Genomic DNA, 27,987 nt, shown 5'->3' with positions numbered 1-27,987 from the left:
TATAGTAACATAAATCTGGGTTTAACCACCTGCTATCATTACAATGACTGAGGTAGATTAAAACTAAAACATTGCCCATTTGGAGTCATAGGACTCAGCTGCTGCCTATTGTAATGCAGTGAGTGAGACAGTAGGGGAGGAGGAAGGACAAGTGATATGGTGCCCTGTACTAGCTAGGATGTGTAAGCAGCTACCAGCAAAAAGAAAAGGAGTACTTGTGGCACCTTAGAGACTAACCAATTTATTTGAGCATGAGCTTTCGTGAGCTACAGCTCACTTCATCGGATGCATGCCGTGGAAACTGCAGCAGACTTTATATATACACACAGAGAATATGAAAAAATACCTCCTCCCACCCCACTGTCCAGCTGGTAATAGCTTATCTAAAGTGATCATCAGGTGGGCCATTTCCAGCACAAATCCAGGTTTTCTCACCCTCCACCCCCCCACACAAATTCACTCTCCTGCTGGTGATAGCCCATCCAAAGTGACAACTCTTTACACAATGTGCATGATAATAAAGTTGGGCCATTTCCTGCACAAATCCAGGTTCTCTCACCCCTTCACCCCCCTCCCAAAAACCACACACACAAACTCACTATCCTGCTGGTAATAGCTCATCCAAAGTGACCATTCTCCCTACAATGTGCATAATTAAGGTGGGCCATTTCCAGCACAAATCCAGGTTTTCTCACATCCCCCCCACCCCCATACACACACAAACTCACTCTCCTGCTGCTACCAGCAGTTTCACAAGTTCTCATTGAACTCAAGTGCTAGAGCGTTCTGTTTTTGGAGCTGAAGTCTAGCTTTAGCAATATCAATAACTTATGCCAACTGTTCATTTTCTGAAGACCAAATGTCTTCATCTAGATGAGCCACAATTTGATGGGGTTCTGATCCAAATCCAGATGTTACTCTAGGCCCTAATTTCTTTCTTTAGAAAACCCCCCACTATTTATTTAATAAGTTTTAACAAGTTTACAAATTCTTGCCATGTAAACATCAGCAATAAAACAATCATTACAACAGTTTGCTTTTGTTTAAAGAGATATACAGTAATATATAAACATCATATCTTTCTATTTCACAGGGTGCTACCATATTACACAGTGAGCATCACTGCTGTACTTATGTCATTTCTAATGATTTTATTAAATTGAGTAAAATCTCTATCTGCACATATTTAACAGACCAGGTATGTCTATCAAATGCTAATGTTAAAAAAAAAATGGACAGGTGGGTTGAGCTTTTTGCAAGTGAATGTATTTTGTCCGAGTACTGAATAAAAGGTGACTAAATATGTAAGTATCTATCTATCTATCCTCTGTGTATTTTGTTGGGTACAGAATTGGTGTGTTAATTTTTCCATCAACACAGTTTCCCATATTTTTGAACCTTTCCTCAATGGTTGGGCTATTTTATTTTTTTCCAATGAGAGGCTGCTAATAGCCAAGCAGCTACTAGCAGGTGAGAGATTAATTCTTCATTTACTTTTGTGTGACCATTTCCACTGCGAAGCCCCAGGAGGATTACCAAAGGATCATTTGGTAATAAGTATCCAATAATTTGTGATATTTGATTATGAACTGCAGCCCAATACTCCCTAATGACTAGACATTTCCACCATATAGGCAAAAAATCTCCTCTTTCACCACAATTTCTCCAACATTTATCCCTATTCAGTCTATATGTTTATTTTTAACCTGACTGGTGTGAGGTACCACTGGAACACTGAGGATGCTAGTCCTCTTTTCCAGATCAAACCCGATTTCTCTGGGGTAACTTGTCTATCCAGTGCCTTTTCCCAGAGGGCCTCATATGGACAACTTTCTATTAGGAAAGCTGTCTGCACAGGTTGATATAAATTAGTTATTTTTTTGTTTCCTAATTGACCACTTTATTAAGGTTAGCTTTCTGTTTAAAACACATTTTCTAGAAAGATAAGAAACATAGTGCCTGACTTGAAAGTACTGGTACCAGGGAAGAGTGGACCAATAAAAATGAGTTTTGATCTCTAAAACAGAAAAGTTTCTTTACTGAATAGTTATTCCTTGTCCTCTGTGCAAAAGGCTCCATAGCAGGTGCAAAAAGTAAAGGAGACAATGGACATCACTGCCTAATCCCTTAGCTTAATTCAAAAAGGGGAGATTTAATCCCATTAATCCGCACCACTGCTTTTGGGCTGATGTAAAGAGCAGTTATGCATTTAAGGAACTGGTGGCCAAAGTCCACATGTGACAGGACTTGAAATAGGAAGTTCCTCTCTATTCTGCCAAAGGCACCTAGTGATAACAAGAGAAATTGATTTTTTTGATCTGGCATTATGAATGATTCCAAGTACTCTCTGAAAATTGTCTGACATTTGTCTATCCTTAATTAATCCAGTTTGATCTGGATTTATATAAGCTAAGAGCATAAACTGCAATCAGCTAGTTAGTATTTTTGCTAAAATCTTAATTTCACAATACAGCAGAGGGCCTAAAGGAACTGCACAAGGTAAGGTCTTTTCCTTCTTTAGGGGAAAACTTTCACAGTAGCTTCTTTCATAAGTTGTAGAAGTTCCTCCCCTAACAACAAGTCGTGGAATTCCTCTCTCAAAGGACCCACTAATAACTCCTTAAATACCTTGTAAAATTCAGCTAAAAAGCCATCAGGTCCTGGAGTTTTACCACTTTTCATACTTGCTACTGCCTCTAGGATGTCTTCTTCTGTTATTTCTTAAATGGATTTTTCTCATCTTTGGTAAACCTGCTACTTCCAGATATTTTTGAATAACTTCAAAGCTTGGAGTATCTCAAGTTTAGAGATTTTTATAATAAGCAGCAAAAACAGCACATATTTCATTCAGGTGTGTAACTAGCTTTTGCTGATTTTTCTTAATTGATGGAATAATATGTTGCTCTTGAATTCCTCTAAGCTTTCATGCTAATAGCCTATCATTTTTATTTCATTTTTCATAAAACATCTGCTTTGCATACCTAAAGGCTTTTTCAATGGGATTTGTCATCATCATATTCAATTTCCTGCTAATATTAGTTAATTTTTTTTCTTCTGAGCCTGTATTTTTATGACTATCTTGTAACCTTTTTAGCTTCTGTTCTGATTCTGTTTTTTCTTGAGCTCTTTCATTCTTTAGTTGAGAAACTGCTAATCAACCAACCCCTAAATACTGCTTTAACTGCCTCCAGGAGCCCATATCATTTAATTGGAAATGTTGAACAATGTCCTCTTTAATTTCTGCAACCCATCTTTGCCCTTTTGGAAATGCAAAGCATGCAGGGGGGTGAGGTGTAGAGTCAAACTTCTGCTAAATGGAAACTTCTGCAATTTGGTCTCTAAAACTGCATTAAGGCTATGTTATTCTGTCCCCCTGCTGGTCTTCTCCGGACCCTAATTTCAGTACTAGACAAAATCAAAACCCCAGGTCCAAATGCTTCTAAATCTTGGAAAACTTTGTTTCTAAAAGCGAAACACAAATGCTGTGTAGCTCATTAACAACAAAAGCACAATCAGCTACCATCACCGATGTAAGTAAGGCACAATATCAAATCTCCTCTCACTTAAATCAGTTGTGTATCAGTGGAGTGACTCTTGATTTTCACAGGTGTAAGAAGAGAATCAGGTCATCAGATCATGGAGGCCATCAAGGAATACCTCAGGGCCAGGTTCATAGAAGCCCTTGAGGGGATATTAAATACAGGCAGTGTTGCTGATGTGCTAGCACACCAGGAGCAGTTATGCAACTGCACACAGTAGCATAGGCGCATCTGCACAGTGAGATACATGCGGTCATATTTACCCAAATGATTTCAAGGATGTTCAGAAAAATGCATCTGCGACCATTTCAGTAAATGCATCTACACACATTCAAGGCCCTGATCCCACAAGGAGTTCTTCATGAGCAGAACTCTGCACAACTGACTTCACTGGGGATCCACACAGATGCAAAAGTATTCCCCCACAAAGCTCACTGCAGGATTTGGGCCCAAAACTAGTGTTGCCCATCTTCCAGGATTGGCTTGGAGTCTCCAAGACTAAAAGATTAATCTTTAATTAAAGATTATGTCATGTGATGAGACGTCCAGGAATACATCCAACCAAAATTGGCAACCCTAGCCCAAACATGTAAAATATACCAACACGAAAATATCGGGAACGCCACACTTTAAAATCTCAGATGCATGGGTGATATATTAATTTATCTTAAAATAGTAAAACATTTCAATGCAAAATAATACTTGAATGCAATGTTATGGGTGAGAATTTAAATATATACAACTCAGAAAAGTGTCAGATGGTTCCCAGGTCAACCATAACTCAGCCTCAGTGCAAGCAGATAACAACGAAGCCAGACGACAGGAAGACAATGCTCACTGTTGATGCCGCAAGCGACCACCACCCACTGGCTGTAAGAACCCTAGCCGGGGCAGCAGTCTCTCTCACGTCAATCAGTTAATGGCGTCACTCTGATTTACACGGCGCATTACCGAGATCAAAATCAGGGACCACAAACCCACACCTATGTGCCCATTCAGCTCCTGGGGCCAAACTCTGCTTGCTCCCTTGTCGTCAGGACTGCAGCGGGGTAGATCAGCACCGAATGTGGCGCTCCCTGCACGCCCAAGGCGTTGCTGGCAGCGGCCAGTTGGCTACCCCGAAGGAAGCACCGCCCGGGCGCAAACAATGCGCCCTACCGCAGCCCCGGGGCCCGCGCCTCAGCAGCGCCCGGGGGGGCCCTAGCGCGCCCGCCCCGCCACACGCGCCGCGGGACGGGGTGGCCCCGGTACCTGGCAGGCGGGCCGGGCCGGGCCGTGGCGTTTCTGCTGTTTGCGACCGACGCTGGGAATCGAAAGCGAAAGTGAGTCGCCGCCGCCGCGCGAGTCGCCAGCGGCAGGCCCCGCGCGCTATGGCCGCCCTCCCGGCCCCGCTCCTGGTGCGGGTCTCTCCCGCGGCCCGGCCCAGCGACAAGCTGCGGCTCAAGCTGGAGAGCTACTTCCAGTCCGCCAAGCGCTCCGGGGGAGGCGAGTGCGAGGTGGAGCGGGGCCCCGAGCCGGGCGCCTACCTGGTGTGCTTCCGCTCGGAGAAAGGTGAGGGGGGTGCGCGGCCCGGCCCGGCCCGGCCCGGCCCGGCGCCGGGTGCTGGCTGGTGCCCTCGGCGCCTCGCTGAGGGGAGGGCATGGCCCACTCCACTCTGGCTTCTCGAGGGGGGCGGGGGTGCCAGGCTGGGGGGGGCGCCCTTTAGCTCAACAGCATGTCAGTGCATGCCAGCCCCAAAGGGGGCTGGGGGGGGTGTGCCAGCCATGCCCTGGGGGGGGTGGTCCACAGGGTGTGCCCGCCGTGCCCTCTGTGTCTGTGTGTGCAAGCCGGGTGTGTCCCAGGCCTGTGAGGGGTGCAGCCTGGGAGAGCTAGCCATGCCCTAGAGGTGGGAGAACGCGGGGTGTGCCATCCATGCCCCCAGTGATGCAGAGTGCCAGTCCTGTCCCTCAGCGGCATGGCATGGCAGCAGCCCACCAGTTGTGCCACAGGGATCGTGTGCGCCCATAGTGCAGTGTGACAGCATGCCAACTGTGTCACTCGGCATGGCAGCAGGCTGGGCCCCTTGAAACATTTTGCAAGCTGCTACTCAGCAGGGGCAATGGATGGCATATCAGCTATGACATTCAGCAGGGTGGTGATGTGCCAGCCGTAGCCACCTGTGCTATACTTGCTAATGCTCCTAGGCAGCACCCCAGCTGTGAACCTCTCTGGGTCCGTGGCATGCTAGCTCTGCCAAGTGCCGGCTGTACTACGTGTAGAGCAAACTTTGAGTAATGTAAAACTCCCATAACTGCTCCTATGTTACCCACATCTTGGTCCTTGGTGTAGGGACATGGTCAGGGAGAAGAGAACATGGATGGGAACCTTAGTAGCCATTGACAACCAGCATAGTTCTCTTTGAGATGCACACATGAAAAGTGCTATACAGTATAACAGTTAGATGGTGGGCCCTAATTTGTGCCATGGCCTAGGCCAGCACCTAAGGACCCCGGCACTGGGGCAGTACAAAAGAGGCTTGAACACATTTTGTTTCAAACCTTAAAATTCACAGTATATACAGTATGTGTGCATTCCTTGGGGGTTGTTTTTCCCTCTTCCTTTCCCCTTGTGTAATCATTCATAGGGGTGCAGAGTGGGTGTAAAACCATACCAGATCAGAATGTTAGGCTTTTACACATGTGAAAATGACTACACTGGGGCAAAGCAATGAAGAATCTGTTTAGTGTTCATTGATACACCAGAATAAGTAGAGGATCCCTTCTCCTCCTCCAATTTATTCCCACCTCACAATAGATAAGAACTGTGTGAAATCACGTGAAGACCATGCCCTAGAAATTGATGGCAAAAGTCTGAAGATATTTATCCAGGCAGATTCAGAGATAGAGGATCATGGAGAAAGCCAGCCTACAATACAATCCTCGGGCCAATCTAGCACCTCAGGCTTTTCACAACTTCAGAAGAAATCTGATAAGAAACAGCTTGGTGAAAAACATGATGCCAGTTCATCTTCTAGAGCATTTACTGAAAAGGTATGTTTAATATAGAAAAATAACTCACCCCGCTCTCACATTCTCATGACTTACAGATGTACAGCTCTGCTGCCATACACCAGTTGGAGAGAAAGAGCTCATTTCACCTTCTAGCCAGAACAGAAGAGTTGGAAATTGTTACTGTGCATTAGATTTATAAACTTCATGGTCAGCAACCACTGAGACATGTCCATACTCCTAATTAACATATAGGCATACAGTATGGCATGGTGACTTGTAATGCAGTGGTAGGGATTTGCAGTCATAATTATGTTTGTGGCATGTGTACGTCCTCTGAAATTGAGGGACATTTATATTTTTCAGAACCAATTTGTATGCCTGGCTGCTACTGAGGCACGTACAGGAACCCTTTCAAAGGAACTAGTAAATACAATCAGATATTCTATTCCATATAGGTTCTTACACTGCTCTTGTCATCGTAGAATCTGAGCACATTCCAGTACACAATAAGTGTCAAGCACATCTATGACAAGTGGTTCATTCTCTCATCTAATGTAGTCCTTTGTTTTGGTGGGGTTTTGGGTTGTTTCTTTGTTTTTGAATGTCTGTACTGCTCTGTCTGTTTTTGGTAGGGAAGGCAGGTCAAAGAAGTGCGCCTTGCACTTGGCGTCATGAGGTTTGTGATGGTCCTTAGTTCCTGTGGGATAAGGAATAATACGTACCAGCAAAGTAGATCATGAGTTGCTTTTTATGTTGTGCTAATGTGTACTGGGTCTCAATTTAAGAGAGCTGTGGATGGCCTCTACATTCCCATCTTCTAATGGGAACTGGAGTGGGGCAGTTTTTCCACAGATTTCATTGGGAGCAAGATTGGTTCTCATGCATGTGTACATAGGGATACTAATGGCAGTATATCAGTATACATGAGTTCAAAGAAGACTATATGCAAGAGTGTTTATATATAGTAAGAACAAAATAATCTTGGCAAACTGAGAACTAGTGTAGAAAGATTTTTTAATTAAATATTTGAAAGAACAAGCTGACAATTTTAGGAAAACTGCTAATGATCTCTGCTTGTTCTTTCATTTTCAGATTTTTCTCCACGTGTCTGCAACCTTGAATACCGACCTGTTCACTAAACAGGAAAGACAACAAGTGACCATTCTGTGGCCAAACTTAAAAATAGAAAAAAATTCTAGTGACCACAGCATCGAGAAAGTGACAGGAGACTATGCAGATATTGAAAAAGTGTATCACTATTTTGATGAACTCCTTATAAAAAATGACCAACACACTGATTTTTCACACTTTGAAAGAAAGAATGATTTGGAAGATATGAATGAGAATGGTTTGGATGAAGTGAACAATATTGAAGTTCCGTCAGCTCTCTATGAATACTTTAACCATGTCTATGAAGAACAAATTAAAGAATTACAGCAACGTTTCAACGTAAAGATAAAAAGCAAAGAGCATGACAATGGACTCACTTCAGTATACTTCATATCTGTTGGGAGTTCTGGATTAGTAGAGAGAGCTCAGCAGTCTTTTATCACTGATTTTCAAAAAGGAATAGCAGATTTAAAACAAGAAAAAGTTTATTTGACAAACAGTTCCCAGTTAAATGAAACACTACAGAAATTAAATACCAGGTATAGGAATCTTCTTGCCAAAAATGAAGGAAGTACAGTAATACTGCGTGGTCCAGCACATGAGATTTTGGCTGCGAAAAAATTTCTTGATGAAAAAAGTGTGAACAGCCCACTTGAAAAACCTGTGAAAATAACATCTGAAGCTTACACATATAGGAATGGAATTGAAGTTGATTCTGTTAGGCTTAAACTCTTGGAAACAATATTAAATAAAGAAATTGAACTGATAAATCAAACATTTGATACCATAATAGAAAACAAGGGCTCTCCACAGAACCAGAGAGCATGCATCATATTTAAACCCAAGAACAAAGATTCAGATATGTCTGCACATGCTTATGAAAGCTTCATTAGTGCATTTCAGAAGGCCTCAGCAATGATAACTGAAAAAGACCTCTGCTTGAAACTTTCAGGTGATCAGAAAAAACAGCTGAATAAACACTTTAATAAACTACAACTGGAAAACCCAGGTATAATACTTAAGAAAAAGGAGGAGAAACTCAGTTTAAAAGGTTTACCAGATCTTCTGCAAGCTGCTGAAAAGCACATCAGGAGCTTTCTTTACATTGAAGGCCCTGTAAAGATTAAAGAAGGGACAGCTCTTCCTTATGGTACCAGCTGGAGAGGTGCTACAGGAACTTCCCAGGATGCAAATGATGATAGGAAAATGAATAGAGTTCCTCCCAAAAAACAACCTAGTCCAAAGTTAGCAGGAGGAGAGGAAGACAAAGATGAGTGTGCCATTTGCATGGATAAAATCTATCAAAAAGAAGTACTGCAAAAGTGCAAACATGAATTTTGCAAAGCATGCATCCAAGAGGCAATGACGTATAAACCTGCCTGTCCTGTCTGTAATACATTCTATGGACTCATACAAGGAAATCAGCCAGAAGGAACAATGTCTTTCTCAAAGCTTCCTTATCCAGTCACTGGCTATCCTCAGTGTGGGACTATTAAGATTGACTATCATATGCCAGGTGGGGTTCAAACGGTAAGTATATTTGAAAGTGTGTGAAAGGTGTTTGTTAACAAAACCGAAATCGAAGATAGAATCCAATATTTTTCCAATCCTAAAGAGATTTTTTTTTTAATCCAGCAGATATTTATTCCAATATTTTTGTTAGGCTCTGGTACTCTGAATATACATTACAAATCCCAGTTTTCCAAATAGGATCTCATATCACATCATATAATATGATGATATTTCTCTATGGACTTCTATTAATATGCAGTACTAACACCCAATGCTGGATCAGAGCTACAAGGGAAACACAAAAATATCAAATATTAATCAATACAAATGAAAGATAAAACCAAAATGGAAGCCCTCACTGTTATACGCAATGAGCCTGTTTCTCCTTTCATGTAGGTGTAAATCTGAAATAACTCAATTGAAATCAGTGAAGTGATGCTGGTGTAAAACTGCTGTGAGGGGGGAATCAGGCCCAGCACTTGGCTACAGAAGTGTGTAGTTCATTGTGGGGAGGAAATGATTGTAAGGGCTTTGGATTATGTTATGTGTTTTTACAGCATCTAGCACAATAGGGCCCTGATCAAGACACTTAGGTACTACTGCAGACCAAATAACACTTGCAATGACATCAGTAGAAAAGCAAGGGAGAGGAGGAAGAGAGAGAGCAAGAACATGATATTTAGAAACAACAATGAATGAATTAATTGAGACAAGAAAATGTGAGAAACTGAATGAAGGGGATGGGCAGGGAAGAAAGGAGAGATGAGATGCCCTAACAAGGAACAGTTCTGGTGAGGCTATTGAAAGTGAGGATGAATTTCAGTGATACCTCAGATACACAGGAAACCAGTGAAGAAGTGAAAGAGAAGATGTGTAAATAGAAAGGCAAAGTCAAATTAAGCATGCAATGTGATTTTGAACAGACTGAAGGAGTTGGAGAATGGATTTGGGGAGATGGGAATAAAGAGCATTGCAGAAATTGAGGTGGCAAATTAATTTTCACACATCTGCCAGTATCTATGGTGTATATATAAGGCCCTTTGTTTTGGATATTTACTGATTTTCTCTGAAAAATTCTGGGGTTTTGAAAAAGTCAGTTTTCAGGCATTATCAATTTTTCACCCAAACTTTTTGGCTTTTTTGGAACCCATGAATTTTTCAGAGACAGCAGGGAGCTGGGTCCCATCAGCCAAGAATGCCCAACTGCAGCAACAGGCCTACAGGGAGCTGAACATTGCGCCCTATGAGTACTAGCCTCTCTATCAGACGGACACCCTCCTGACTCCAGTCCTTCAGCATGGTCCCTTCCACTTTCTCTAAAGGGTCGGGAGGGAGCTCTGTCTGGCAGGGGAGCCAGTACTCGCAGGGCACAGTCTTCTGCTCCCCTCCTGGCCATCACCCTTCAGCATGGCTCCCTCTGCTCAGTGGGAGAGCAGACCTGGGAAGGGACCTGGGTCCTGGCAGCTGAAGCTGCCTGACCACTGCAGTGACAGACCCATAGGGCGTGGAAGGCTTCCTCAAGTGCTATATCATGAGGTCCCCTGCTGCACCTGTAAGTACTTGGCACTGCTCCAAACCTACCGAATACCAGGATGTAGCGGGCATCGCTCTACCCCTGTGAGTACCAAACATCACCCTCCTGCCTGCTGTCCTTCACTTTTGATTTTTACTGATTTCTCGTCCTGCTGCCCTTCTCCCCATTTTTTTTTAGTTGTAATAAATACTGATACATTCTCAAGAAATTTTTTTTTAAAGAGCCAAAAATGAAGGGCCTTGGGTTTACAGACCATTTGTGTTGTATTCTTTACAAAACAGAAAAACCATCCAAACCCAGGCAGACGATATTTTGGAACAAGTCGAACAGCATACTTACCTGACAACAAGGAAGGAAGAGAAATTTTGCAGCTGCTTACAAGGGCCTTTGACCAAAGATTGATCTTCACGGTGGGGCAATCACGTACTTCTGGTGCAAATGATACGATCACCTGGAATGATATTCACCATAAAACAAGCATATCTGGGGGACCTGAAATGTGAGTATTTTTAAGTGAATTTAATGCTTGCCAAACATGCTGGATTGACAGGTCTGAACCTTCTTTCTACTAAATAATTTTGGCATTGCTAACACCATTGCAAGTTACTGGCACTTGTGTAAAACATCTTGGGTCACACTCTCGACTGCCTTGCACCTTGTGTTGTCATTTACGACTGTGAAAAGTGGGTTGCTGTAAGAATCCTGATTTGATACATTTTACACTCAGTTTGCACAGGTGTAAATAACTACGCAAGGTGCAAGGCAGTGGAGAAACAGGCCCCTTGTGTCCATGCACAAAACTTCTTTCAGTAATACACAGACATTACCACCACCAAAGCAATTTTACCTACTCTAGGCAAGACTAAGCACCATTACATACTCCACTCAGTCACTTTATTGTTGCAGAGCCGGTGTGGTCAGGGAATGCAAGCACAGTAGATACAACAATGCTGTTATTCCTCCAAATACAATTCTACGTTGCACCGTGTCAGGGTTCCCTCCCCAGTCTGAACTCTGGGGTACAGATGTGGGGACCCTCATGAAAGACCCCCTAAGCTTATATTCTACCAGATTAGGTTAAAAACTTCCCCAAGGCACAAATTCCTTTCCTTGTCCTTGGATGGTATTGCTGTCACCACCAAGTGATTTAAATAAAAATTCAGGGAAGGGTCACTTGGAATCCCTATTCCCCCAAAATATCCCCTCAAGCTCCTTCACCCCCTTTCCTGGGGAGGTTTGAGAATAATATACCAACCAGTTGCCTTTAATGTAAGTACAGACCAGACCCTTTATCTTTAGGACACTAAAATCAATCAGGTTCTTAAAAGAAGATCTTTATTATGAAGAAAAAAGTAAAAGGATCACACCTGCAAAATCAGGATGGAAGGTAACTTTACAGTGTCATAACAAGATTTAAAACACAGAGGACTCCCCTCTGGACTCAGCTTCACAGTTATAAAAACAGGAATAAAACTACCTCTTAGTATAGGGAAAATTCACAAGCTGAAACAAAAGGTAACCTAATGCATTTCCTTGCCTTACTTACAATTTTTGTAATCTTAGATGGATCATTTCTTGCCTGGTCTCTCTCTCTCTGTCCAGAGAGGGAACAAACAAAGAGAGCACAAACAAAATCTCCCCCGCCCAGATTTGAAAGTATCCTCTTTCCTTATTGGTCCTTTTGGTCAGGTGCCAACCAGGTTATTTGAGCTTCTTAACCCCTTACAGGTAAAGCGATTCAATACAGCTGCAAGGAGGAATTTTATGCTACTCTTTCCTTTATATTTATGATACACCCTTTGTGACACTCACAATTAATGGCACTGGCTCTGTCACCTGTCAAGCCACTCACCTACTAGCTGCATATATGACAAAAGGCACCCAAGTAGCTACTCAACTGATCTCTGCTGGCTGTAAAGTACTCTCCTTTCTTCAGAGCAAGCAAGTCTGAGAGCAGATGTGGTGGTTCTCCACCTGTTTCAGCTTTACCCATCCCCCAAGAACCCACACCCCAACTCCCACTTCAGCACATGTCCCAGATACAGAATGAAAAATACCATATTAACATTCTGTAAAAACATACACATTTGGTACTGTCAAGGTTCCTTCCCCACTCTGAACTCTAGGGTACAGATGTGGGGACCCGCATGAAAGACCCCCTAAGCTTATTCTTACCAGCTTAGGTTAAAAACTTCCCCAAGGTACAAACTTTGCCTTGTCCTTGAACCCTATGCTGCCACCACCAAGTGTGTTAAACAAAGAACAGGGAAAGAGCCCACTTGGAGATGTCTTCCCCCAAAATATCCCCCCAAGCCCTACATCCCCTTTCCTGGGGAAGGCTTGATAAAAATCCTCACCAACTTGCACAGGTGAACACAGACCCAAACCCTGGGATCTTAAGAACAATGAAAAGGCAATCAGGTTCTTAAAAAAAGAATTTTAATTAAAGAAAAGGTAAAAGAATCACCTCTGTAAAATCAGGATGGTAAATACCTTACAGGGTAATCAGATTCAAAACATAGAGAATCCCTCTAGGCAAAACCTTAGGTTACAAAAAGACGCAAAAACAGGAATATACATTCCATTCAGCACAGCTTATTTTACCAGCCATTAAACAAAAGGAAATCTAATGCATTTCTAGCTAGATTACTTACTAACTTTTTACAGGAGTTCTGAGCTGCATTCCTGATCTGTTCCCAGCAAAAGCATCACACAGACAGACAGACCCTTTGTCCCCCACTTTGAAAGTATCTTGTCTCCTCATTGGTCATTTTGGTCAGGTGCTAGCGAGGTTATCTTAGCTTCTTAACCCTTTACAGGTGAAAGGGTTTTGCCTCTGGCCAGGAGGGATTTTATAGCACTATGGACAGAAAGGTGGTTACCCTTCCCTTTATATTTATGACAGGTGCAAAATTAGTTTTTAAATTATTTGTTTGTCCTATGAGGCTCCTCCAAGGGCATAAATAAATACATATATACCAAAACAGAATAATCAGTCAAATTAAAGAGTCAAATTTCAAAATAATTGAATATGTAAATGAATCCAATCTTCTCATCTCCTAGATCAGTGGTTTTCAAACTGCAGGTTGCAACCCAGTACTGGGTCGCAGCGGCTCTGGTCAGCACCGCTGACCGGGCCGTTAAAAGTCCCATTGGCGGTGCTGCCCGGCTAAGGCAGGCTAGTCCCTACGTGTTCTGACACCGCACTGTGCCCTGGAAGCAGCCAGCAGCAGGTCCAGCTCCTAAGGTTGGGGTGAGGGGCCCCACGGGGTTCCGCACGCTGCCCCCACCCTGAGCACTGGGTCCGCACCCCCACTGGCTGGAAACCAGCCAATGGGAGCTGTGGGGGCGGTGCCTGCAGGTGAAAGCCACGTGCCTCCACCTAGGAGCTGGACCTGCTGCTGGCTGCTTCTGGGATGCAGTGTGGCCTGCAGTGCCAGGACAGGCAGGAAGCCTGTCTTAGCACCCCTGCTGCACTGCTGACCGGGAGCTGCTCAAGGTAAGCCCATGTCCTAATCCCCTTCCCCAGCCCTGAGTGCCCCCCCAAACCTGGAGCCCCTTCCTGCATCCCAAACCTGTCATCCTGGGCCCCACCCCAGAGCCTGCATCCCCAGCTCAGAGCCCTCACCCCAACCATCTGCCACATCCCTGAGCCCCACCCCAGAGCCTGAACCCCAGTTCAGAGCCCTCGCCCCCAACCCTCTGCCACAGCCTTGAGCCTCCTCCCTCCCACCCCCGCAGACCCGGAGCCCCCTCCTGCATCCCTGGCCCCACCCCAGAGCCTGCACCCCAACCCCCTGCCCCATCCCAGAGACCCCTCTCACACCCTGAACTCCTTATTCCCAGCCCCACTCCGCAGCCCTCACCCCAACCCTCTGCCCCAGCCCTGAGCCCCTCCCACACTCCAAACTCCTCATCCCCAGCTCCGTTGGGTCGCAGGCATCAACAATTTTCTTCAACTGGGTCACCAGAAAAAAAGTTTGAAAACCACTGTCCTAGATGATCATTGCAATATGGTCTGGATCTCCAGGCCCAGAGTCAGTCTAGCAGCACTTTGAGAGATCCTAATGACTCTCCACCATTGTATCTGCAAGGGTGAGGGAGTAACAGGGCATAGGCTCTTCCCCTCATAGTGCATGTGTATGTCTTTGGACAGGCCAGAACTATTAGAAGCATCCATTGGAACAAACCCAAAATGTAAACAGGTGGCCATATACGCTGTAGACCATAGACATTAATGCACCTGCTCTAGGAAGCTGTGCTAGGAACTGTGGGGTAGGTGCAACAATCCCTATATCCTGCACCACTTGCAAGGAGTGCTGCTTGTGGGTGCAGAGCACTGTGTGCACTCAAAACAGGATGGCTGGGGTAGATGCTGTGCTCAGTTGCAGCTTGTACAAGAGAAGTCACTCTGTTGCAAGTTGCAGCAGTTCACTTCTCGTGGACAGAGCTATGAAGACTGTTTTTATCCATAGAAAATGGTACAACATAGATGAGATGTGCAAACATCCCCTCAAATGTATCGCATCTCTGACGAAAAGGTAGTATCTCCTTGGGGTCTTCAGTCTTCGTGTCCTTGGCCTCTTTTCTGAGGTTGCCAACAATAGTTTCAGTTGTCATTGACAGTTTTGGTGGTATGAGTGCTTGTGATTCATGGTCCCTATAGACCTAACCTGAGCCATAGTCATGCCAGTGACATATCAATGAAAAGCTCTTTTATCCTTTTATGAGTCCTTTGAACCATCCAGTCTACTTCATGTTTTTAGTTTTATTCTGAATTATAAACTGGCAGCCATGGAAGTAATTTTTTTCACAGAGTGAGACATCCTTCACTACAAAATGCACAAATCAGCAGTTTTTTTTAAATTACAGCATTAGAGTTTTGTATGTTGTTTAACAAGAAAACAAGTTACTGGAGCTTAGAAATTGTATGTACTATGTAACCCACAGTATTACAATGGTTAGCACTATATTAATGAACTTCTCTACACTATCATGAGAAAATAGTAAACTATATTACTGTATAAACTATCGAGGAGAAAAGATGTTCTTGTGATAAGGGATAAGACTAAAAGAAAGAAGATGTGGGGCCAAACCTGGCTCCCAGTTTGGCCCTTTTGCACCAACCTTGCTGTCACAGGCCATAAAGCAGCCCTACTGGAGCAAGCGAAGTTTCCCCATGCAGTGGGGAATCCCTGGGTGCTGTAGAATCTGGGTAATTGGCCATACCCCACTGCTTTTTGCAACCTAAGGCATATAAGGGCCATGTCAGTGTGAGAGCAGTGCCAGACAAACTCACTAAAAATGAATGAAAGTAATAGTATATCCCTGGCACGGGAAATGAATACAACAGAAATACTGAAATAATTTGTTAGTCTCTAAGGTGCCAAAAGTACTCCTTTTCTTTTTGAAATAATTGAAATGCTTTGATATTGTCCTCAGAGGAACAATAGATAGTCAAGAAGGGTACACATAGCAGACAGTAACTGAATTACATCCTCCTTATGATGAGCTATATAGACCCTACAAGGGAATGGACACTAAAGTGTTAAAAAGGAAGCAGTCATGTCCCCAGCTTCAGCCAATGGGCACCCTAACAACAGCAAGGGTAAAATGCTGCAATCCAGAGAAACAGCCACTGTGAAGGAGCTCCACAGGGTCAGACCAGAGGAAGCTGCTCAGAGAAACCATTTTATTGCCAGAATGGATCAGAGAAGATTACCAGGCAGGTAGCTGCAAGACCCTGAGGTAGGAAGCAACTCAGAGAAGCAGCAGGAGATTTAAACAAAACAAGTTTCTGACTGTATCACCCAGGGGCCCTGGGCTGGGGCCCATAGGAGTCTGGGTCCCCTACCCTACACTGAGAGGAGTGAAGACTGCCACGACCTTTGACCAGAAGTAGAAACAATAACAGGAATACTGGACTTTGGCTTTTTGTTCCTGCTCTAATTTACTTTACTTCTGCCCTGTTGAAGAAAGAAGGGAAGAAACCTGTAAAGGGGGATAGAAGAGGCCCTAAGAGGACGGCCAAACTCCTGGAACGATTGATCAAAAGCCCACTAATGCGACCAGTAGAACTTTGGGTCGGGCCAGACTCCTTTTAGTCCTGGAAGGGGGGAAGAGACAAGTAACCCAGCCAGAGGTCAGGAGTTATAGATGAAGACTGACATATATAGGTTCCATCCCTGAACCAACTCAGGGACATTGAGGCAGGGACAACCGCAGTTCTGTGTATTACAGGGCTGAGGTCCTGCCATTGAACACCACCTGCTTTCCTATAGCTTCTAGCCCCTGAGTTCCCTCTCCCCAAACCAACTCCGGGACATTGAGGCAGGGACAACCGCAGTTCTGTGTATTACAGGGCTGAGGTCCTGCCATTGAACACCACCTGCTTTCCCATAGCTTCTAGCCCCTGAGTTCCTTCTCCCCTCCCCAGAAAACATTCAGCTTCCCAGTAAAGGTTTCAAAAAGTTGACTATGAATGGTTAAATATACACACATCAAGTTATAGTTCTGTTTTAAATCATTTGAAAAAAAGGTCAAAGGAATGATATAAACTGGACTGTTAGTATACAACATGCTGTCAAATATTGGCAGTTTTGTAATAAGGTATGTACTTACATGTCAAGATCCTATAATTGAAACGTTTTATTGTAAACCATCTGAAATATTAATAAATAAATATTTGTAAGGCAGGCGGGGCATGTCCCCACCAGTTAGCATAAGAGCCCCACTGCATCACTTAGAGCAGGGGTCAGCAACCTTTCAGAAGTGGTGTGCCGAGTCTTCATTTATTCACTCTAATTTAAGGTTTTGCGTGCCAGTGATACATCTTAACGTTTTTTAGAAGGTCTCTCTCTAGAAGTCTATATATTATATAACTAAACTATTGTCATATGTAAAGTAAACAAGGTTTTCAAAATGTTTAAGAAGCTTCATTTAAAATTAAATTAAAATGCTGATCTTATGGCACCGGCCCGCTCAGCCCGTTGCCAGCCTGGGGTTCCATTCATCGAGGCTGGCAGAAGGCTGAGCAGGGCCTGTGGCCGGGACCCCTGGCAAGGGGCCGTCAGCGGGCTGAGCGGAGCCAGCGGCCAGGACCCCAGACCAGCAGTGGGCTGAGCGGCTCAGCCTGCTGCCACTCAGCCCGCTGCCGGTCTGGGGTTCCTTCCACTGGCTCCTGCCACCCAGGGTCCCAGCTGCCGGCCCTGCTCAGCCCGCTGCTGGTCTGGGATCCTGGCCCTGCCCACATACAGTGGGTACCTACCTTCTCCCTGTTCTAGCCCATTCTCTTCCTCTCTCTCTGCACTGAGCTGAGGGTGGGAGTGCACTGAGCACAGGGCTGGGGGGGAAGGAGCAGGCTGGGGGTTGGGGTGAAGGGTTTGGCCAAGAGCAAGAATGAAGGAGGGGGCTCAGGGTTGGGGCAGGAGGTTTGGGTGTGGAGTGCTTACCTGGGAAGCTCCCATTTGGTCTGAGGGGTGCAGGTAGGAATGGGGGGGGGAGTGCAGGAGCTCCTGTTTGGTGCTCTGGGTGGGGGTGAGAATGTGGGGGTGCAAGAGTCAGGGCACAGGGTGGGGGGGCTGGGTATGTGTGGGGGTGCAGTAGTCAGGGCAGGGGCTGGTGGTGTGTGAGGAGGGTGCAGGAGTCAGGGCATGGGGGGGCTGGGTATGGGGGGGGCTGGAATGAAGGCTGGGGTTGGGGGGGTGCAGGGGTCAGGGCAGAGAGCTGGGTGTGTGTGAGGGGGGTGCCAGGGTCAAGGCAGAGCGCTGGGGGAGTGTGAGGAGGGTGGAGGAGTCAAGGCAGAGGGCTGGGGGGGAGCTGAGTATGTGGGGGGGCTGGAGTCAAGACTGGGGTTGTGGGGGGGGGTGCAGGGGTCAGGGCAGAGGGCTGGGTGTGTGTGAGGGGGGTGCAGGGGTCAGGGCACAGTGCTGGGGGTCTGTGAGGAGGGTGCAGGAGTCAGGGCAGAGGGCTGGGAGAGTGTGAGGGGGTGCTGGAGTCAAGGCTGGGGTTGGGGGGGGGTGCAGGGGTCAGGGCAGAGGGCTGGGGGCATGTGTGGAGGGTGCAGGGGTCAGGGCTGGAGGCGTGTGAAAGGGTCAGGACAGAGGGCTGGGGGTGTGGGCTAGGGTGGTGGAGATGGTCCCAGCCCCCTGCCCAGAGTGGCTCACGGCAGGGGGCTGGAGAGGGTATGCCCTGATTCCACCTCCTTCCCCAAGGCCCCATCCCCACCTCTTCTCTGCCTCCTCCCTGGAGCAGGAGCATGCTGCTTCACTTCTCCCCCTCCCTCACAAAGGCCATCAGCTAAATGGTGGCAGGGAGGGAGAGGAGGAGGGGCAGGACGTTGGAGGAAGAGGCGGGGGAGGGGGGAGTTTCCTGACCTGCAGCAGCAGCTGGCAGGACCAAGCTTCTTCACCCTGCCCCCCGCGGGGGGGCGGAGAACTGCAGGCCGGGGCAGGCAGGATTTTTAATGGCACGCTGCTGCCTGCCGGGGTCCCAGCCTGGGTTCGGCAGCGGGCTGAGTGGGGCCGGTGGCTGGGACCCGGCAGGCAGCAGCGTGCCATTAAAAATCGGCTCGCAGGCTGTCTTTGGCACACGTGCCATAGGTTGCTGACCCCTGACTTAGAGCAACCCTAAGGATGCTGTAATTTGTACCAGGATTCACAGTGGTTCCTGTATGGCCTGAGATCAAAAGAGACGAAAGACACCACTTTTGTAGACTCATCCCATTAACACCCCCAGGTCTGCCTGAGTACTGTGCCTATTTTGAAACAATTAGGGCCTTATTTTCAGAGTTGCTGAGCACCCACAGTTGCGATAGACTACAAGTGGAATTGTAGGTACACAGCAGGTCTGAAAATCCAGTTCAAGGTGTCAGTTTGGGCACCCAAAATGAATGGCTGCTTTTGAAAATTTTAGCTTTAACCTTTCTGTGCCTCACTTTTCTCATCTGTAAATTAGGGCCTGTTTGTTTCACAGAGCATTGCAAGACTAATGTTTGTAAAAGTGCTTTAAGAGATTTTAATGGAAGGTGCTGTAGAATTGGGAAATATTGTTTCATTATGTAAATAGCCCAAACAAGTCTTCTCTCTTGTCCCTAGGTTTGGTTATCCTGATCCTAATTATCTGAAACGTGTTCGAGAAGAACTGAAATCAAAAGGAATTGAATAAAGATGTCAACCAACTGCTTTCAAGCTTTATTCACTATAAGATATAGCATTTACTTAATTATATCAGTTGATTACAGGTGCATATATAAAGTTTAGAGGACTTCTTCCAAGAAAAGCACAGTATTTCTGTATTGCCCAAAACTCCCATTGAATCCAGAGGCCTGGCACCTCTGAAAGTCAGGACCTGGTTCCAAGTCTTTGACTACATGTACCACAAGCCTATAGGCATTGCATTTTAAATTGCTTTTAATTTTATTTTGCTTGTAATCACAATGTATCTTCCAGCATGTGGATGAAGTACTCTCTGCTGATATAGATCTGATTGTTGTAGACATTTTACTTTACTGATGATATTTTACATTAACAAAATAATTTTCTTAAATTTATAGTTATAAAACATATGGCTCTGAGTTAGTGCACTTGGTGATTATTAGCTAAGTAGTTTTCACAAAGTAAAAATGTGGTCTCCTTCAGTCGTCTCGTGTTGTCTCTGCAATTCCATGCAGTCTTTACTGCACATACAGATAATATGTAAAAAAGATATTTTACTTTTTTTACAGTGGCATAGGTGTGCATTGTGCTATCCAGCAATATAGAAGAGAGAGAGTTCCTGCCCCCAGGATTTTACAATCTAAGGGGCAGGCAATAGTCAGTGGAATCAATGGGGATAGTCACATGTGAGCTGCAGGATCAGGCCCACCTTTTGATAAACACAGTAAGTTATGACAACATACAAAGGATGGAAGGAATAGGTGAGTGTTACAACAAAATGAGGTTTTGACATAACTGACCACCCCTGCCAAAAAGCCAGAAGAAAGTAGCAGAGATCCCAGAAGATTCTGCAACCTAGATGTCATTGTAAATGAATCACATGCAGTGGCTCACCTCCAAGCAAGTACTTTAGAGTTAATTTATATTGCTGATAAATAAACTCATTTGTGGGGTGGGGGGAAGTGCATTTTCAGTATATGAAAGTATTTTTTTATACAGTACTTGCTGAAAGGCCACTGGGGAAAAATGAGAATAGGTAAACTTGCTTATTTTCACACTGAATCACATATTCACCTATTAAAGGGTGACAATGACCCTTTAAGAAAGAGCCAGGTCAGTGCACCTGTGCCACATCAACTGACCAAATTAGTTTTAAAAGAGGGCACCTGGGCCTGGAGAAGGGCGACTCACAGCTAGGAAGCTGTAGCATTTGGATTGCTAGGCCCCTCTGGGAGGGGAAGCAGTGAGATCCTGAAAGGTAAAAAGAAAAAATTTCCTGGAAGTTATAGCCTGTGGTGAGCTGAGGAACTGTCTTTGTTGTTTTGGCTTAAGTTTGGAAAATAAAACGGCCTAAAAGAGACTCTGGGTGTGGCAGGGGGTCCCTTGGGAGAGAAGGGGAGAAGCCCTGTCTTGTTACACCATCCACAACCCTGTACTGGACATGCACAGGAGGGCAGCGAGGGTGGAGCCTTCACGTAGGTCTCACCAACATTCTCTGTGCACCATATAAGTGCCTGTGATGCAATGCATCAAAAACATTCAACCATAGTGGAGGTGGTTTACTTTTCCACTCATCTTACAAAGGCCCAAACCCGCCAAGATATACTACCATGAGTCGTTTCACTGGCGGGGGGTTCTGGTAGTACTGGCAGCTGCCCATTCAAGTCTACACCACAAAATAATTTTAGGTGAAAAGAAAATAAGGGAGATGTGACAAAAATAGATCAGTGGTTAAAAAGTGGAAGCATTGAGAAGAAAAGTATACGATAGAAAAAAATTAAATCAACCAGGACACAAGTGTAGTCAGTAATAAGGAAGCACACTCAATAACAGTCACTGGGGTGAAATGTAAAAATATGGAAGGTGACAAAATTAATGAAAGCACAAAGAAGAACAGGAAGTATGAGGAACTTTACATTAGATTTGGCTTTATGTGCATTATATAAGAAGATATACAATCACTTAGTCCTGGGGAAATACAGGGCCAAAAAATTCTGCACACAATATTGCAAAATTCTGCATATTTTATTTGTCAAAATAATGGGGTATAATCATGCCCCTTTCAATTATGTTGGTAATTTATTTCGAAGTACCTGTCAGCAAGTATGTCTATAACAATACAGGCAACAAAAAATATTCCTTCAGTAGTAGAGTTAAAAAACCCCTATGACAACCCAATTTCTGTTTCTTTGTCATGCTTTTGTTGGGCGCCTCAGTCTGTGTGTATCATATGTGCCATCTGGGCACATCTTGGGTAAAATTCTGTCCCTCTGTTTTTTTAGTTGATTCTCCTTTTTTCATCCTGTCCCCATCCTGACACTGCTGGTGGGAGGGAGGTACAATTGGGAGGTGCTGGAGGGATTTGTGTTTACTGGGAGAGGGTATTTGGGGGGTGCTGGAGGTGGCTGCATGTGGCCCCCTGGACCAGACACCCTCACCCCCAAAGCTGAGCAGCAGGGCCAGGCACCTGCACCCCCCACCCCCAAAAAAGCCCAGCTACAGGATGCCCCTCAACCCAGACACCTGCAAACCACCCCCCCCCCCCACCCCTGTGTCCAGTCTCAGGCCAGACACCCGCACCTCCTTCCCCCAGAGCCCAGGGATCCACAGGGAGAAACAGCCTGATGCTGGTCAGAGTGGGCTTGTGTGGAGTTTCCCGCATGCTGCGTCCTTCCTTCAGGGTGTGCCAGGAACAGCAGCTGCTGAGAACCCTCCAGCTCCTAGTTGTCCCCCACTATCCCAGCAGCGTCCTCTATTTGGGGGCTGAGGAGCCAGGCACTGTGTGGGCCCTAGTGGCAACCAACAGCTCTGCAATGTCAATTCTGTGGGGGGGGGGAATGAAATTCTGCACAGAATTAATGTTCTGCACAAATTCTGCATTGTGCAGTGGTGCAGAATTCCCCCAGAAGTAGATAATCGCTGCAGTGTGTTCCGTGTTATAAAATGCTTTCTATTTAGTGTTTAATACAGTAAATCCTCACTTAAAATCTTCCCGATTAATGTGGTTTCCTTGCTGATCAATTAGACAACATGCTCATTTAAAGTTCCACAATGCTCCCTTATAACGTTGTTTGGCAGCCACCTACTTTACATAAGAATGGCCATACTGGGTCAGACAAAAGGTCCATCAAGCCCAGTATCCTGTCCTCTGACAGCAGCCAATGGCAGGTGCCCCAAAGGGAATGAATAGACAGATTCTCATCAAGTGATCCATGCCGTCACCTTTGTCCACTGCTTGCAGAAAGAGCAGCCCGTTGGAGCTAGTTGGTGGGGGCTTGGAACCAGGGTGGACCAGCAGCCCCCTATCAGCTCCCCCCTCCCCTAAATTCCCTGTGCAGCAGCCGCCCAGCAGGTTATCAATTGCCAGCAGTTCAGCTGTCCCTCCACCCACTGCCATGTGCTGCTCCTACCCTCTGCCTTGGAGCTGCTCCTGGGAGCCTCCTGCTTGCTGTGCGGGGCAGGGAGGAAGAAAGGTGCTAATGTGAGGGTGCTGCTCCTACCCCCCACAACCCCGCTTACCCCATCTCCATAGAGCACTGGGGCAGGGGGACGAGGACACAACAAGGCTCAGGACGGAGGGAGGTTCCTGGCAGCAGCTGCTGTCTCAACTTGCTGGTCTACTTAAAAGGGCAGTGTACTTACAATGGGGTCAGCGTACTTAAAGGGGCAATGCATATCTCTCTCTCACACAGTGTGTATGTCTCTGTCTCCCCTCCCTCCATTCGTGCTGCCTTGTAGAGTGTGAGGCTACATTAACAACAACATGTTAACCCTTGAAGGCTCGGCTGAGTGCTAGTTCATCATTTAGCAGTAAGGCATCCCCTGGGAAATATCCCACCCTCTTACTTCACCACCTCAACCAAGCTTCACAATCATCGTTGCTGTGTACAGTATTAAATTGTTTGTTTAAAACTTATACTGTGTATATGTGTATAGTCTTTAGTCTGGCAAAAAAAATTTCTCTGGAACCTAGCGCACCCTATTTACATTAATTCTTATGAGGAAATTGGATTAGCTTAACATCGTTTTGCTTAAAATAGCATTTTTCAGGAACATAACTACAATGTTAAGCGAGGAGTTACCGTACCTGCTAAACTCAGCCATAATTTAGCTACAAAACACGCTCTGTATACAGATAAACCTGCAGAATTTTTCAAATGAAAATTAAGCTGTCATAAATATAAAGGGAAGGGTAAACCCCTTTGAAATCCCTCCTGGCCAGGGGAAAGCTCCTCTCACCTGTAAAGGGTTAAGAAGCTAAAGGTAACCTCGCTGGCACCTGACCAAAATGACCAATGAGGAGACAAGATACTTTCAAAAGCTGGGAGGAGGGAGAGAAACAAAGGGTTTGTGTGTCTGTCTGTAGTCCTCTTGGCCGGGGACAGAACAGGAATGGAGTCTTAGAACTTTTAGTAAGTAATCTAGCTAGGTATGTGTTAGATTATGATTTCTTTAAATGGCTGAGAAAAGAATTGTGCTGAATAGAATAACTATTTCTGTCTGTGTATCTTTTTTGTAACTTAAGGTTTTGCCTAGAGGGGTTCTCTATGTTTTTGAATCTAATTACCCTGTAAGATATATACCATCCTGATTTTACAGGGGGGATTTCTTTATTTCTATTTACTTCTATTTTTTATTAAAAGTCTTCTTGTAAAACACTGAATGCTTTTTCATTGTTCTCAGATCCAAGGGTTTGGGTCTGTGGTCACCTATGCAAATTGGTGAGGCTTTTTATCCAACATTTCCCAGGAAAGGGGGAGTGCAAGTGTTGGGAGGATTGTTCATTGTTCTTAAGATCCAAGGGTCTGGGTCTGTAGTCACCTAGGCAAATTGGTGAGGCTTTTTACCAAACCTTGTCCAGGAAGTGGGGTGCAAGGTTTTGGGAAGTATTTTGGGGGGAAGGACGCGTCCAAACAGCTCTTCCCCAGTAACCAGTATTAGTTTGGTGGTGGTAGCGGCCATTCCAAGGATAACGGGGGTAATATTTTGTACCTTGGGGAAGTTTTAACCTAAGCTGGTAAGGATAAGCTTAGGAGGTTTTTCATGCAGGTCCCCACATCTGTACCCTAGAGTTCAGAGTGGGGGAGGAACCTTGACATGGTGATCCCACCGCTGCCACCATGTCAAGGTTCCTCCCCCACTCTGAACTCTAGGGTACAGATGTGGGGACCTGCATGAAAAACCTCCTAAGCTTATCCTTACCAGCTTAGGTTAAAACTTCCCCAAGGTACAAAATATTACCCCCGTTATCCTTGGAATGGCCGCTACCACCACCAAACTAATACTGGTTACTGGGGAAGAGCTGTTTGGACGCGTCCTTCCCCCCAAAATACTTCCCAAAACCTTGCACCCCACTTCCTGGACAAGGTTTGGTAAAAAGCCTCACCAATTTGCCTAGGTGACTACAGACCCAGACCCTTGGATCTTAAGAACAATGAACAATCCTCCCAACACTTGCACTCCCCCTTTCCTGGGAAATGTTGGATAAAAAGCCTCACCAATTTGCATAGGTGACCACAGACCCAAACCCTTGGATCTGAGAACAATGAAAAAGCATTCAGTGTTTTACAAGAAGACTTTTAATAAAAAATAGAAGTAAATAGAAATAAAGAAATCCCCCCTGTAAAATCAGGATGGTAGATATCTTACAGGGTAATTAGATTCAAAAACATAGAGAACCCCTCTAGGCAAAACCTTAAGTTACAAAAAAGATACACAGACAGAAATAGTTATTCTATTCAGCACAATTCTTTTCTCAGCCATTTAAAGAAATCATAATCTAACACATACCTAGCTAGATTACTTACTAAAAGTTCTAAGACTCCATTCCTGTTCTGTCCCCGGCCAAGAGGACTACAGACAGACACACAAACCCTTTGTTTCTCTCCCTCCTCCCAGCTTTTGAAAGTATCTTGTCTCCTCATTGGTCATTTTGGTCAGGTGCCAGCGAGGTTACCTTTAGCTTCTTAACCCTTTACAGGTGAGAGGAGCTTTCCCCTGGCCAGGAGGGATTTCAAAGGGGTTTACCCTTCCCTTTATATTTATGACATAAGCAAATTGAAGACTGGAAAACTGCGTGTTATTAACACAACCCATGTCAACAATAAAGCACTCAAACTTCATACAAAGTTAGCTACAGAATTGCTAAAGCTGGGAAACCTCATACAATTGCTGAAGAACTGATTCTTCCAGCAGTGAAGGACATGACAAACATAATGCTAGCAGAGAAGCAAGGAAAGCAATTAGAAATTGTTCCTCTATCAAACAATATAGTTTCTAGCAGAATATGTGACATGAGCAATAATATGGAAAAACAGCTGGTGTCTCGCTTGCAGCTGAGTCTGTATATTGCCTTACAAACTGACAGATGTTGCTGGAATGGCTCATCTGTATGGTGCATTTCAGCAACCAGCCAGGTGTCCTAGCCACTGCCAATTACTGGGCTGGACTATCAATTATTCTGCTTGTTGCACTTAGCAGGCCTTTGCAGGAACTTAGCATAACAAACGCAAGCTGGGGGGAAGGGAGAGGGGAAATAGCTATCACATTTATCTCCCTCTCTGTACATACTAAGGTAAGTGTGAAAAAACAGGAAGTCTGGATATAGTCTAAGATGGCTGTAATAAGGAAATATCATGGCCAGACTTACTGCTTGCTTAACAGTGTATTTTAGTGACCTTTTTTTTTTTTTTTTTTTTTTTTGGTAACTCCTGCTTTTTGCCCAGCAATTGATTTTGTTTGGTCAGCTATGTAACACTGATGTTTGCTTTGACTCAGCTGCAGATTTGAGACCAGTATTTTTATTTCCATATATTTGTTTTCTTCCTAGATTGGTTTTGTATATGGGAGAGGAAATAAAAAATTACAACAAAAAAGTGTTAAGTGTTGTAATAGAGAGGGAGGAGGTGTGGCTAAAGGGCAGAGCAAGAGCCAATAGCTGCAATTGTCAGTTATGCCAATTTTGCAGGCTCCATATTCTCAGGCTAGCCAGGGACTGGACCTACACACTGCCACTTTCACACCTTACTATATCTCTCTAATATCCTGGGATCAACACAGCTACAACACTGCACACTTTCACATATGAAACACATATGAATCCCCACAACATGGCTGCTCCCAGCAGGAGGCTCAGAAGTGCCAGCTGTAATGAAAAACTTTCAGCAAATCTAACCTTTTCCCATTTTATTCATAGGGTGAAGTGCTAGGACTTACCAGACTGTATAGTGGAAATTCCCCTTCCTAGGGATCCTTGCACTGCAGAAGGATTTAGAAGGCTATAAAAGACTAGGCCAGTGAAAACTCCTGTTGTCATAGGGGTGTAATTCAGAAAGTGTAAAAAAGTTGAAAAGAGCTGAGAAGTTAAAAAATTGGACAGTAACAGACCATGAATCCCGATGATGATCTATCTAACCTGGTGACAGTCTCAACAAAAAGAGCTCTCCAGCATGCTTGTAGCTGTTTCCATCCCTTTCCACTAACTCAACCAACCTTCAAGGGTTTACAACAAGAGAGGAGACAATCCTGAAATCTCATTACATAGATGAGTGTATTTCTAGCAGATTGTCCCACAACCACCGGGGTCCTTGATTTCTTTCATTTTACAACCCTTTAAACCGTGCGAGGGGAGAGGGTGTCCCCAGTTGTGTTGTATGACGTTACGGACATAACCTGTGACTGTATAGATCATTGTTGCAACCACTGTTATATATTTGCAGCAAATATTGTACAAAGGTTGTCGTGTAAGGTGTTTATGGAAAGGTTATAATTTTCTGGTTATGATTATGTTGTCTGTATGTGTGTACCATTTTTGTAGTTAAAGTTATGAATATTGGCTATGTACTTGTATCTCAATGTGTTTTGATTCTAAGAAGCCTCAGTGAAGCATTTGGTCAGCTTCTTAAGAAAGGACTATTCTCAGTAAGTGCCCAATCAAGAAACACTTGGCTAACAATGAACTTTGGGAGACGCCAATACACATCCGAGCTTTCCTGGGAACTTTCAAACTAACATGTAAACAATGGGGGTCAGCCTGTAAAGAACTGTGTCATGCATGGATATGTGGCTTGCCCACATGACTCCAGGCTCCATCTTGCTGCTGTGATCTTCCACAGGGCAGAGGATATAAAAGGCCCTGAAAACGCCTC

General features: G+C 44.9%; 2 protein-coding genes across 4 annotated transcripts in view; one reads left to right on the top strand and one right to left on the bottom strand.

Annotated features, from left to right (window-relative positions):
- The window catches only part of PARP9 (poly(ADP-ribose) polymerase family member 9), a 35,073-nt gene extending 29,908 nt beyond the window's left edge, over positions 1-5,165 (bottom strand). Inside the window, exon 1 of one of the 3 annotated variants that reach the window (XM_084642737.1) lies at positions 5,066-5,165. The gene's annotated coding sequence lies outside the window, so the exon portion shown is untranslated. Of the gene's footprint in view, positions 1-4,520; positions 4,582-4,790; positions 4,929-5,065 lie in introns of those variants that run through there. The other 2 variants (XM_084642736.1, XM_084642738.1) reach the window with 2 other exon arrangements.
- Positions 4,604-24,192, top strand: DTX3L (deltex E3 ubiquitin ligase 3L; the record flags this gene model as incomplete). Its single annotated transcript, XM_084642735.1, has 5 exons — positions 4,604-5,090; positions 6,333-6,568; positions 7,622-9,169; positions 10,967-11,184; positions 19,781-24,192. The coding sequence occupies 5 exons, from the start codon at positions 4,604-4,606 to the stop codon at positions 19,848-19,850; spliced, it is 2,559 nt and encodes an 852-aa protein (XP_084498861.1). The 3' UTR covers positions 19,851-24,192.
- Between the last annotated feature and the right edge of the window lie 3,795 nt (positions 24,193-27,987).

This window comes from Lepidochelys olivacea (assembly GCF_965140295.1).
Source record: "Lepidochelys olivacea isolate rLepOli2 genome assembly, chromosome: 11".
NCBI classification, from domain to species: domain Eukaryota; kingdom Metazoa; phylum Chordata; order Testudines; family Cheloniidae; genus Lepidochelys; species Lepidochelys olivacea.
The sequence above is the reverse complement of the archived record's forward strand: the minus strand, read 5'-3'. Positions and strand labels throughout refer to the sequence as shown.